Below are 14,056 nucleotides of genomic sequence, written 5' to 3'. Positions count from 1 at the left end.
AGCAATCATCAAGGCCAGGTGTCATCGAGTTGAGGTCATTTACTTGTTTGTGCCATATTGAGCTCCTAACCTCCCCCAGTTCTGTAATCTGGCATTGGGAAATATGGGCACTGGTGCAGTTTTCAGTTTCTGAAACTCCGATCTGAGCTGCTGGTCAGGGCATGGTGGACAGGATTCATGGAAGTCAGGGAAAAATGGTGTCATGGCCATACATGCCATTGGCATGTTGATGCACATTAATTATATTTCTTACACTGGTAATATCTTACATAAGCACAGTCATTTTGGCACATTGTTTTTCCTTCATGCACCTCAGTCTTCTCCCAATAGAAACCTGAGGTGAGGTTCCTTTATTATGAGTTACAGCTATCTTACTGAAGCTACAGTGGCTCACAAAATTGTCCCAATGTTTGCATGTTTTTTGTTAATCCTGGTGTAGCAAGTGAACTATCATTATTGAGTCCAAGGTGTTTGTAAAAGGATCAAAGCAGCTGGTCATGGCTCTCTGATGAGCCATATTACATGATATTTGGATAGAAACTGATGACAGAATATCCAAATGAAAATGAGGGCTCATTGGGACAATTTTGTAACTTTGTGATATACATGGGATGTAGTCCTCAGGAACACATAAAAAACATGGTGAGATGCTCACCAATGCTTACATAATGTATCACATGGTCTACTGCATGATTTGTCAACAAACAAACAATGCCAAACAGTGAGTTTGCACCACTAAGCCTCCTTGCTGTAACACAAGTCAAGAAATCACCATTCTGGCTCATCAGGGACATTCTCTCAGGGCAACCTCAGCAAATGCTGCTATACACTATAGTATAATCAATAGAATATGCTATCAGTGGGATTGATCTCTTCAGAAACCTGCTGGAAGTCATCTCCTGTGCTGTTTCCCCACCAATGCCCCATGCAGTCCTGGAACTAATTAGTACTGTGAGAACTAAGAATGATGTAGAGGTCCAACTGGCATAAATCCTATCATAAACAAACCAATCACCCATTAACTAGTGCATTTCTGTGAAGGGGGAACTGGTATGGAGGTCAGGGTGAAGCTAAACCCTCTCTCACTCCAGGTACCATGGGAGGGATATGCTGCTGGGCTATGAGGTTGCACTTTCCTGGCCTTCTATGTGGCACTGGATATTTCCTTTAGTCTTATATGACCAAATAACTCCTTCCCAGTGATCCCCAGTTCAGCTCAGTGTACAGTCTGGCCAACACTTCCATGATACTGGGAGTGCCCAGGAGGGTTGTGCTTCACCTGAGCCTTCAGACAGGCTTTTCTTCAGCACTGATGTAATAGTTAGTGGGTGATTGGTTTGTTCATGATAAGATGAATGCCAGATTGGACCTCTACATCATTCTTAGCTCTCACAGTACTAATTAGTTCCAGGACTGCATGGGGCATTGGTGGGGAAACAGCACAGGAGATGACTTCCAGCAGGTTTCTGAAGAGATCAATCCCACTGATAGCATATTCTATTGATTATACTATAGTGTATAGCAGCATTTGCTGAGGTTGCCCTGAGAGAATGTCCCTGATGAGCCAGAATGGTGATTTCTTGACTTGTGTTACAGCAAGGAGGCTTAGTGGTGCAAACTCACAGTTTGGCATTGTTTGTTTGTTGACAAATCATTCAGTAGACCATGTGATACATTATGTAAGCATTGGTGAGCATCTCACCATGTTTTTTATGTGCTCCTGAGGACTACATCCCATGTATATCACAAAGTTACAAAATTGTCCCAATGAGCTCTCATTTTCATTTGGATATTCTGTCATCAGTTTCTATTCAAATATTATGCAATATGGCTCATCAGAGAGCCATTACCAGCTGCTTTGATCCTTCCACAAACACCTTGGACTCAATAATGATAGTTCACTTGCTACACCAGGATTAATGAAAAACATGCAACCATTGGGACAATTTTGTGAGCCACTGTATTTAGTATCTTCTCCTATTAGGTTAGTTGTACCTCAGTCTTCTCCCAATAGAAGCCTGAGTATCTTCTCTTATTAGTCTGTCACTACTCAGAAACACCCCTTCAGAAGGTTATGAGCCCCACTCAGCTCTAACCACTGCTGTTTTAATTCCAATCACTCTCTAGTTCTGCAAGGTCATGCTAAACAATGTCAAATCCAACTCCATCTATTTCAGTTGGCCCTCAGATGGGTCCCTCTACTGCTACAGTCACTACTCTGTCATCATCTAGCAAGGTTGCTGCTCCCTCAAGTCAGCTCTATGATATTCCATCACTTGCAGATGATGGAGGAAACTTTCAAATGTGGAAGTTTTGGTTACAGAAGGTTCTCAAGATTTGAGGCCTGTGGGAGGTGGTTGGTGGCTCAGCCACAAAGGCTCCTGATGCTGCCACTCACCCAGACAAGCATGTGGAGTGGATGATGAAAGAGAGGGAAGCCAGTGCATAGATTACCCTGACACTCAAGGATGAGCTTCTGAGTGGGGTCATGTATGCAAAAACTGTGTTGGAGATCTGGAAGTGCCTTAGCAAATGGTACAAGGGCAAAGGGAAACAGACAATTGCCTACCTCATTGGAGAACTTTTTGTGGAACCCTTGTCAATGATAGCCCAATGGAGACTCAGCTAAATGCAATGTGACAGAAGGTGCTCATACTGAACTTGCTTGAACAGACTCTCGATGAGTCACTGGTTCCAATTGTGATGGTGATCTCCTTACCTGCTTCATACTCAGTCCTTTGAACCATTCTCATGTCAACAAATGACAAGTTGACTGTGGACTCTGTAATCTTGCAAGTCCTCATAGAGGAGAGGATGTGCCAGGGCTCACAGGGTCACTCAGCCCTCACAGCCAGAACTGGTGTGAAGTCAAAGTCTAAAGGGAAAGGGAAGGAAAAGTCAAAGATAAAGTGCTACAACTGCAAGGAGGTTGGGCATACAAAGAACAACTGCCCAAGCCTGAAAAAGAAGGCAGATGATGAGAAGACTCCATCCTTGTTGGAGAAGAAAGAGAAGGGAGCAGACAAGGCCAATCTCACAGTGAAGGTTGCCCAAGTGGTTGAGGATCCAGCTCTTCAGCTGTTCATGGCATGTGCAAGTCCAGAAACCAGCCCCTCAGAGTGGGTGGTAGACTCAGGTGCATCAGCACATACAGTGGCTCACAAAATTGTCCCAATGTTTTCATGTTTTTCATTAATTGTGGTGTAGTGAGTGAACTATTGTTATTGAGTCCAAGGTGCTGGTGGATGGATTAAAGTAGCTGGTCATGGCTCTGTGATGAGCCATAGTACATAATATTTGGATACAAACTGATGACAGAATACCAAAAGGAAAATGAGAGCTCATTGGGACAATTATGTAACTTTGTGATATACTGGAGATGTGGTCCTTGGGAACACATATAAAACATGGTGAGATGCTCACCAATGCTTACATAATGTATCACATGGTCTACTGAATGATTTGTCAACAAACAAACAATGCCAAACAGTGAGTTTGCACCACTAAGCCTCCTTGCTGTAACACAAGTCAAGAAATCACCATTCTGGCTCATCAGGGACATTCTGTCAAGGCAACCTCAGTAAATGCTGGTGTATACTATAGTATAATCAACAGAATATGCTATCAGCACCATTGGTCTCTTCAGAAACCTGCTGGAAGTCATCTCCTGCACTATTTACCCACCAATGCCCCATGTGTCCTGGAACTAATCAGTACTGTGAGAGCTGAGAACAATGTGGAGACCCAATCTGACATTCATCCTATCATAAACAAACTAATCACCCACTAACTACTACATCACAGTTGAAGAAAAGCCTGCCTGAAGGCTCAGGTGAAGCACAACCCTCCTGGGCACTCCCAGTATCATGGAAGGGTTGGCCAGACTGTACTCTGAGCTGAACTGGGGATCACTGGGAAGGAGTTATTTGGTCATATGAGACTAAAGGAAGTATCCAGTGCCTGATAGAAGGCCAAGAATGTGCAACCTAGTAGCTCAGTAGCATATCCCTCCCATGGTACCTGGAGTGAGAGAGGGTTTAGCTTCACCCTGACCTCCATACCAGTTTCCCCTTCACAGAAATGCACTAGCTAATCAGTGATTGGTTTTTTTATGATAGGATGAATGTCAGATTGGACCTCCACATTGTTCTCAGTTCTCACAGTACTGATTAGTTCCAGGACACATGAGGCATTGGTGGGGAAACAGTGCAGGAGATGACTTCCAGCAGGTTTCTGAAGAGACCAATGGTGCTGATAGCATATTCTGTTGATTATACTATAGTATACACCAGCATTTACTGAGGTTGGCCTGAGAGAATGTCCCTGATGAGCCAGAATGGTGATTTCTTGACTTGTGTTACAGCAAGGAGGCTTAGTGGTGCAAACTCACTGTTTGGCATTGTTTGTTTGTTGACAAATCATTCAGTAGACCATGTGATACATTATTGTTGCAAAAATGTTTAGGGTCATGACAATGATGACAAATTGTAATACACATTATGAAACCCCTCTCCTGCTTAATAATGATCATCGTAATGTTCTGGCAATGCAACCGAGATATGATAATCAATGAGTTCCATTATCTTCAGGGTAAGATTGCCATAAGATCATCACAGCGGCATTGCAATGTGGTGGCTTGCACTGCATGTTGTTGGTACATACTTTAATCCTCACGATCCCCTGCCCTTTTTCCTGAACCACTGCAATCCCTTTGTCTTCAGCGTTTTGGAAATGGCCCCCATTCGTCACACAAAATATAACTATTCAGAGAAAACACTTTCAAAAACATCAAAGTGCCAAATCTGTGGAAAACTATTCAAACCTCAGGGCATCAAGAGCCATGCGACACACTGTGCAGCTTGTCAAACAAGGGAAATACAACAAATAGACGCTACTAAGGAATATGAGAGGGAAAAGGAGCAAGGTGTGTCCAGTTTTCACTGTGTATTGTTCTCAGCTGAGGAATTGAGGGTAGCGTTGGTCACATCTGCATACTCAACAGTGCGCATGCACATCACGCAGGCAGGCCCTTCTCAAGCAGCCCACATGCTTAGTGAAGATAACAATGGATTGCCAAGTATGTTTCATTCAACCTATGATATACCTGCACTGAAGGCCATTTTCTTTACAGCTCCCAACATTTCTCACTCAGGACACATGGATTTTGTTGATCAGGACATGTGGGAGCCTCATGGAGATCCTGCTGCACAAAGTGGTGAGTGCATGAACTCAGTGCTACCTTGTTTCTGAGTGCGCCATACTAAGTACATACATGCTTGATATGAATAGATCAATCAAATGTCTCCATGGCAAGTAATGGCAGTGACTGAACGCCATCCCCTGAACAGCTGCCTGCTGACTTCAAGACTGAGTTCCGTCCCTGCAGCAATACCCCATCACTTTTCCAGTCACAAGAAGAATTTGGTCAGCATGCTACTGCTATGATGGCCCCCAATCCACACCCATGGTGCCCATTTATTGAGGAGGGCGACTACTTGTTTGCTGAAATAGCATTGCAAGCGGGCCTCAATGCATCACAGATCAATGGGCTGCTTTCCCTCATTTCACGCATTGTCCAAGGAAAGGCAAATGTTACCTTGCAGAACAATGCTGACCTTCAACATGCATGGGACAGGGTGGCCATGCAGGTGACACCAGTACATTCTTTCTCTTCATACACCATGAGCTTCCATGCATTCATCCACAAGCTTCTACTCTAGTTTACACAACACAATGTGACTGCACCTTATAAAGGAGAGAACTTAACATTCCCAGTTTATGCATGTTCATTATGGGAGTGGGCTCTTGATCTCTTATTGAACCCCCTCCTTGCACCTCACTTCATCTGGGATGCCCAATGGGTCTTCTGACATAATGGCCATGAGTACAAGAGATTCTACTCAGAACCATGGACTGGTGATTGCTGGTGGGAGATTCAAGTATGTTGTAATAACCTGTATACTTTGTATATACTGTGTTTACAGCAGTTTGCAGTACCGAGGGCACTGGCCAAACACAACAAAACTCATAGGTATCCTAGATAAAATATATATCTCAAATATTTCACTCAATTCTTGATGGATCTGAAAGAAAATTTGATATTCTGAATCAGCATTATCAGCTCTAGGGGATGATGTAGAAATCATGATGAAATAGCCGCTATTTTGGACAGGAAAAATACTTGGTCATTCTGAGCATATAACAACAATTGCAAGTGATTTACATATTTCTATGGCTGTAAATGCCTCTAGCCATGATCTATACACTGGTGGTGAGGGAACCATGGTGAAAATCCAGTGGTTTTTCCATTGTTTTGTACCAACAGAGAGCAATCTGCACTCCAAATGGTGCCAATCATGTAACAAAAATTGCTCACTCCACATTGCATATTTTTTTACAAAAGTTTCAGATCCATAAAGCCCTTCAAAATACCTAGGGAACAGTATCATACAGAAATGCACTTTGTTTTGCACTTGTTGAGGTAGTTGTCCATGCCTGTCTTATCTTTGTGTGTGAGTTGTACATGCTGACTAATGAGCCTCATCCCAGACATGCACCGCACACAACATGTCTTCCTCATGGGTAACAAAAAGTCTGCAAGTGCTCGCAGGCTGCGAAAAACTGGCTCCCGAAGCAGTTTGCCCATCAATCAAGTTCCTGACACTAGCTCCATCTGTTCCCAGGACATGGCACCTCATTCGGAAACTCCTGACCTTGACAAGGATGGCCTTGGTATCACACCTGATGACACTGATGGCACTTTGGCACACTCTCCTGTTGACACACTCAAGTGAAAATCCATCCAGCTCAGCGTCAAGCCAGTATCTTGCAAGGAAAACTCCCCAGAACTTGACAAAAGTATGTTATTTTGTCTTGCAATGTACTTGTCACCCCTTACTACCCTGATTTATTAGATGTCATTTTACTGGTGCCTCAAGCAGCAAATGAGGGATCCAAGTGCCTTGTTTTCTCACAATGGACTCCATTTTCAGAGGTCCTGGATGAAATCTACAGCACTATTGGGTGTCAGAATTTTGCATGCAAACCTATGCTCTCATACAAGCTCTCAACTTCTGCTCAGAAGGACAATGCCATCAATCTTGGAATGCTGGCTGACTGGGATGGATGCTTAGAGGAGGTAAATTCTGCATGGAAGAAGAAGAAAGACTCAGTTGTCTCAGTCAAGATTCTTGTTAGTGAACAGGTGCGTTTCAAATTGTTTTGTGGTCAGTATGATACTTATTCATTGTCAAAACTAGTATATGTCTACCCTACATGCAATGTGTGGCAAGAAGAAGCCACCAGGAAAAGGCAAAAATCCTCCCCTTCTCAATCTTGACAATGACGGATCCAGTGCAGATGACGAAGACAGCACTGTGATTGAAAAGGAAAACAAATCCCTCATGGAGCTGGAGAAGTCACTGAAGTTGTGTCAGCGTTGTGGTCCCTCCAAATACTGCAAGATCAACCATGCTGGCCAACATGTAAACCTGACATTCAACCAGCATTGAGGGTGGGCACTCACACTTGTAAGTTTCATTGTTAGTGGCTACATCGATCAATTTACTGATGGTGACAGGGACATGAGATGCATGGAGTCACACTGAAGACCCCACCAAAAGGCAATCTATTTTCAGAATTCCATGCTCCACAAAGTGACAAGACCTCGTCGACATCAGCCACACAAATGCCCCTCAACAGTCCCTATATGTCGATGTATGGATGGCCCCCCATGCCCCCCATGCCCCCAATGATGCCTCCATGGATGGTGCCTCCAGTGTATCAGGCTCCAGCAACTCCAGTGACACCTACTGTGGGCGAGAAGCGAGGTGAGCTGTCTCCCAGTGAGCTCAACCATGACACCTGGCCAACATATCCAATGATTGTCGACTTCCTCACCAAGCTTGATGCAAGTTTTCTGAAGTGCAAACTATCTGTTTATATTCCACAATTCGAAGCAATGGACTTTTACAACATTGACGAACTTAGAAGCCTGAGCAAGGAACAGCTCATGAAGGACTTTGGTATGAGCCTCGGGAATTCACACTTTTTACTGTCTGAGGTTGCACAAGCTGTTTGGCAGGTAGAACACAAAAAACACACAGGGGTAGAGTAGATACTCCCTACATACATCATGTCCTTTGCAGTAATCATTATAGCAAGCATACATTGCACAAATTTCGGGTATGCATCAGTGTGACAACCAACATACATGTTGCATACAGACACAAGCTACAAAGCTACAAATATCCTGCATTATGGAACCACCCATGTGCAGCTTCTGGAGTGACTGTATCAAGTGTGCCATAGAGAAACAAATATGGAAGTGTTTTGTCTCCAGATTCAATGATAGCATGGAACTGATTGCCATGGTGGCGAATGTAGGCCTTCAAGTACAAGAAACACTCTTCAATTGGGTTCAAATCAGGGGAATATGGAGGTAGATAAACAAGTTTGACACCACTGTAATAGTTACTTGAGTATGTGTACTGAAAAAAAAAAAAAAGAAAAAAAAAAACATACTGTTCCCAGCAGAGTTCTTCTACACCATCAACGTGATGGATTCTGCAATTATCCATCACAAGTACACTATGAGGGGCGAGATATGGATTCATGACGTCAAGGAGTCCACAAAGATAGTTGAGAAAGTGATTGCCATTGTACGCACCTACTTTGATATGGCTGTAAATTATCCCACTCATTGTCAGAGCTGGAAGGATGGAATATCTGTTGGAAAGAGTGTTATGTAAAGAAGGCAACATCATATGGAGAATACATACTGTGTCCCACGAATGAAGTTGCAATGCTTGTGTGCCCACATACTAGAATGGCTCCATCCATTCAGGCAAAACATCGTAAGTACATTCACAGCACTTTCATCAATACAGACAATGTGGTCAGGAGAGTCTTCACCAATTGCCATGGTGAACTCGCGATGTGCTTCCTCACTGCGCTCGCTGGCAATTTGAGAAAGCTAAAATATGATGATGTCAGTGTCTGAAAATTGAGATCAAAGCATATGTGTCATACCTTTTTTGAAGACAGACCCAAACGTTTGAGTGTATGCCATATTGTTGCAATAAAGACTTCAATGTTGTGAAGCAAGAGTAATTGTTGCTGAATTTCTTCAAGATAGAGGTCAGGGGAATGTTCAAGAAGTGCCAGCATGAACTAAGATATGGATATGATCAGCTCTTGATGCTATTTCCAATGTTAGAACGATTTAGACATACCTCTACTGCCGTTTCAGACATCAAAGGTATGTGCCCATCCATTTGTCATTCATTGACAACTTCACCAGTTTCACAGTATGTCTTGAGGACACGTTGAATGACTCAAAGTGGCATGTCGAGTGGAATGGCAATAGAAGTTGTGGTCTGACCAAGTACATGAGCTTGATAGACGATTCGCTGCTTGAGATCTCGAGAGTATCGCCTGCGGGTATGACTAGAAAAGTGCCTTCTGCATGCCATATGGAAATCACTCACATGCTCGCAGGCCAGTACCACAGAATAACATGCTCACGCATCAAGGCAGCTGACTTGATTAGTCAGCATGCACAGCTCACACACAAAGATAAGACAGGCATGGACAACTACCTCAACAAGTGCAAAACAAAGTGCATTTCTGTATGATACTGTTCCCTAGGTATTTTGAAGGGCTTTATGGATCTGAAACTTTTGTAAAAAAATATGCAATGTGGAGTGAGCAATTTTTGTTACATGATTGGCACCATTTGGAGTGCAGATTGCTCTCTGTTGGTACAAAACAATGGAAAAACCACTGGATTTTCACCATGGTTCCCTCACCACCAGTGTATAGATCATGGCTAGAGGCATTTACAGCCATAGAAATATGTAAATCACTTGCAATTGTTGTTATATGCTCAGAATGACCAAGTATTTTTCCTGTCCAAAATAGCGGCTATTTCATCATGATTTCTACATCATCCCCTAGAGCTGATAATGCTGATTCAGAATATCAAATTTTCTTTCAGATCCATCAAGAATTGAGTGAAATATTTGAGATATATATTTTATCTAGGATACCTATGAGTTTTGTTGTGTTTGGCCAGTGCCCTCGGTACTGCAAACTGCTGTAACTTGCGCTTGCTTTTAGTCTCATTTACCTCAGGTTGAAAATGTGGCCCTGTTTGCTTTTATCCTATATGCTGACCAAACACATCTAAGTTCCCACGGAACTGTCAAGGGTTATCCTGTCATAGCTCATTGTGGAAATCTGCCCACGAACATCAGGAATGGAGAGTGCTTTGGTGGTGGATGTGTCATCGGCTGGTTGCCTATTGTAAGTTACTGAGTGCAGGCTTCAGCATCCTTGCTCATGTATATTATGCAAGGTTCCCAAGTCCGCCAAAGAAGAGGGGAAGACTGGCTACACCAATTACAAACACATTATTTGGCATGAAGCATTCCTTTGTATCATTGATAGACTTGCCGAACTCTCAAAGCTAGGATACAAATATGAGTGCTATGACAAGATCACTCAGTGGCTCTTTCCCTTGATTCTCATCTTATCTGCTGATTATGAAGAACAGTAAGTTGAGGGCACTACAAGTGCACATTGACATACTAATAACTATGTTGACATTAGATGCATGATGAGCCTAATTTGAGGCATGAAGAGTAAATGACCATGCCCAGTTTGTTTGGTTCCCCTTGAGGATTTATCCCAGCTTGCCAAATCATTTCCAATGTGTACCATAAGACAGGCAAAAGAAGCCCTCACCATCTATCAGGAAAAGAAGTCAGCTGGTGAACCGATCCTCAAAGCCCTCAGGCTTTGGCCGGTTGTGGTGAGTTTTGTATTTATTAGTGACTCTTGCCAACCACGTAACCAAATCACAAGAATGTTTTCTGGAAGGTTGAGAACTTGGAGCCGGAGGAAGCTGTGAGCTTCGACTGCCTCCATGCTCTGCATGACAGTCTTTTTGGGCACCACTTACTCGAAGAACTCAAGATTCTTTTAAGCAAATTACCGCGTAAGTATGCAGTGCAACTTGAGGAGCAGTACGTACTACCCTCTATTTACTTCGCTAAGACATCCTAATCCTAAATTGAATGCAGGCTTGCAGCATTTCCAAGCTGGCAAGGTTTGGCACACTTCAATGGCATCCTACATGTAAGCTATGCTGATGGGAACAAACTCCGAGATCTCGTGCAGGTGAGATTCTTCTTTTGACTTCCCGGTATAAGCTAATGAACTCACAAGCAAACCTTCTACACTGCTTTGAATATTCTGACAAACAATGTAAGCCGTGAAGGCTACCAGCTCCTATGGATGCTCTGCAGCTACTTAGAATTGGACAGTCTCATTGGGCTGGACGTGCACATTGACAAGACCCTTGAATTGATAGAGAGGGAGCAGTTGGTTTTTGGGAGTGAGCTAAAGGTACGTGATATTTCCTTGCTGTTTGAGTTGACTGTTGATCCCCCACTCTGACCTAGGAGTATGTCTCCCATGTGGCTAATGGTGAGCTAGCAGAACACCTCAAAATGGACTGGAATTTTCCAAAGGTCCATCTTTGGAAACATGTTGTGTGGGACATTCAGAATAAAGGAGCAGCCCATAACTACAGCACTTGGCCCAACGAGAAAATGCATGGCTCACTTAAAGATGCATATCAGGACTGCTCAAATGGTAAGGACGTTGCTGTTCAGGTGCATCCAGCTTCTGCTCTTCTCATCTCACTCAGTCATGCTGACCTGAAGTCACATAGGTCCTTCGTGTTGACCACCACCACTTAGCCATGAAACTAATTAGGAACCAGGTGGATGCTGAAGCCAATCGTACACAGCAAGATTGCAATGATGATGATATTGATGGCAGGGGTGATGAGGATGTCCTCATGAGTTTCAGTGAGCATGTTAAGCTTGGTTCACCACAGTCACCGAAGAGCATTCAATCGATCATTCGTGATCATGCTTCACAGCAAGAATTCCAAGGTTTCCATCAGAAGTTTACTTGGTTCGTCAATCAGTGCCTTCCTATCTACCTCAATTGCGACCAGAATTCTTGGAAAAATATCTCATTTGCCAAAACATTCTAGGTATGTTTTGCCATGTTGCATAGTAGTCATTACCCCATCCCACAATGACCTATGCATGTAGTTGCAGGAACATGCTTACCTCAAGGTCAATTACAAATCAAGGATGGACTGGCAGCAAGCTACTGACTACCTATGGTGCAACCCTTTGTTCCATGGCAAGCCTCGTTATGACACTGTCCTCTTTCAGCTTTCACATAGTGAGATTGCTTTTGCTTGCTTGGTATTCATGTTTTTGTGCAATATTCCTGACTTTGGCACCTATCAATTTGCTCTCATTTGCCCCTATACAGCCAACATCAATGCAGCTTGCAGCTCCTTCAACAATGCCTTCAGGCTCACATGCGTTAAAGCATGTCCCCACACAGCATTGATATTCATGCCCATCCAGTCCATTGTTAGGGGAGTGTTGCTGTACCCTGACCCCAAATATAAAGACGAATATTTTGTGGTGGAGCACATCAATGGAGACATGTTTTGTCACGTCAACGAGTGGAATGGGCATCATCTAGACCAGGAGTAAGGAAATGTTATATTGTACTTTAGATAGCTGCTCTCTTTTCCTCATACCAATGCTCTGTGCTAGCATATTCTGAATCTCTCACTGGATCTCTAACAATGATACAGTTTATCCTTCAAATCATTGTCACTATGTTTTGAGTTACTAATTCCGATCTCTTGAGTCATAATATTGCATGTTTACTGACATCATGTCAACTCAATAACATCAAAGCAGCAGTGGCAGGGCCTTTATCTGGACTACAACAAATGGTATTACTCCTACAGACACATTTGAATGGTGAGTCTGCTCTTATCGCCATTCCGATTGGTTCTCCTGGCTGCCATTCTAACTTGGTATGCTCTACTGGTAGGTAACAGTGAGGTAAGATACCTCAACAATGTTGCACTGGCATAAATGGTTAGTCAACTTCATTTCTGTCTTTTGCCTCATTGAACACCCTTCAAAAGGATCTGCTCAGCACCAATGTTGAGTATGAGGACCTCACCCCCAATTTGTTACACACTGGTCATGGAACATCAGCTGCAACCTCGACTAGGTTTGTTTTACTGGTTTCCAGCAATGTCCAAGGATTTTACTCTAGATATCGACACTGTGGGCCATGATAGCCTTGACAAGAATACCGATAATGATGAGGATGTCCCACGCACAGCAAACCATGGGGCGGCCAGAGGTGCAGGCGCTAACTTGGACAGGGAACTTGACAAGGTGCGAAGGGTTATGGCTACCCCTGCACCAGATGCGAGCCCTGCTGAGTTGTGCCAGGTATGCATTCTGACCTGCCTATGAGACTGAATATTACTGACTACCACTACTAGGCACTGGGCCAAGTGCAGGTCTCCTTTAATCGCCTACAAGAGGAACTAATAAAGACGAGGAACAAGCTAAACAAATTTAAGGCCAAGGTAGCACCCAGAGCATGATCCCAGGCCCTCAAGTCAATCGCTCAAGGCCTGCTGGATGCTGCCATTGTCACCCTAGCAAAGAAGTATGCTTACTTTTATCACTTATGGGTCCCTAGCAGCGTCTTCCCTCTTCGTGCATGCCCTCCCGACTTTGATTTACATGATCCAATACATTATCAAACTCCTGAGTCCAAGGCCATTGCTAATGGTGCCAAACTTTACCTTATGGTTCCCCCTGAGCTTCGGGCTCAGACTATGAAGTATGAACACTTCAAGCAACTCATAAGTGAAGAATACCTAATCCAGCAAACGATTGCTAACTATTGCTTCTCACAGTTCACATCTATGGTGAATGGAAAACATGGCAAAATTCTTAAACCTGTCAAGGACTCCGTCACACAACTCTTCGCTCATTTGAGTCCAGGACTGGATCTGGTGGCACTTGGCGACTGGAGAAAGAGAACAGACAATCCTGCCTTTTTGTCACTCAAGCAAAACCCAGCAAACCATGATGAGGTGTATACACCACTCGCACCAATCCTTTTTGAAGACCCATCAGCAATGAAT

General features: G+C 43.5%; 2 protein-coding genes across 2 annotated transcripts; both read left to right on the top strand.

Annotated features, from left to right (window-relative positions):
• Nucleotides 1–4,626: 4,626 nt before the first annotated feature.
• On the top strand, nt 4,627–5,720 carry F5J12DRAFT_787264 (uncharacterized protein; the record flags this gene model as incomplete). The annotated part of the gene is made up of 4 exons (XM_051743612.1): nt 4,627–4,924; nt 4,958–5,077; nt 5,176–5,215; nt 5,387–5,720. The coding sequence occupies 4 exons, from the start codon at nt 4,627–4,629 to the stop codon at nt 5,718–5,720; spliced, it is 792 nt and encodes a 263-aa protein (XP_051594461.1).
• Nucleotides 5,721–10,711: 4,991 nt separating this feature from the next.
• Nucleotides 10,712–12,067, top strand: F5J12DRAFT_898801 (uncharacterized protein; the record flags this gene model as incomplete). The annotated part of the gene is made up of 6 exons (XM_051748132.1): nt 10,712–10,813; nt 10,867–11,027; nt 11,085–11,181; nt 11,230–11,409; nt 11,466–11,678; nt 11,738–12,067. The coding sequence occupies 6 exons, from the start codon at nt 10,712–10,714 to the stop codon at nt 12,065–12,067; spliced, it is 1,083 nt and encodes a 360-aa protein (XP_051594460.1).
• Nucleotides 12,068–14,056: the final 1,989 nt, after the last annotated feature.

The sequence above is a fragment of the Pisolithus orientalis genome (assembly GCF_024613125.1).
Source record: "Pisolithus orientalis strain OTSU chromosome Unknown F5J12scaffold_96, whole genome shotgun sequence".
Taxonomy (NCBI): Eukaryota; Fungi; Basidiomycota; class Agaricomycetes; order Boletales; family Pisolithaceae; genus Pisolithus; species Pisolithus orientalis.
The sequence above is the reverse complement of the archived record's forward strand: the minus strand, read 5'-3'. Positions and strand labels throughout refer to the sequence as shown.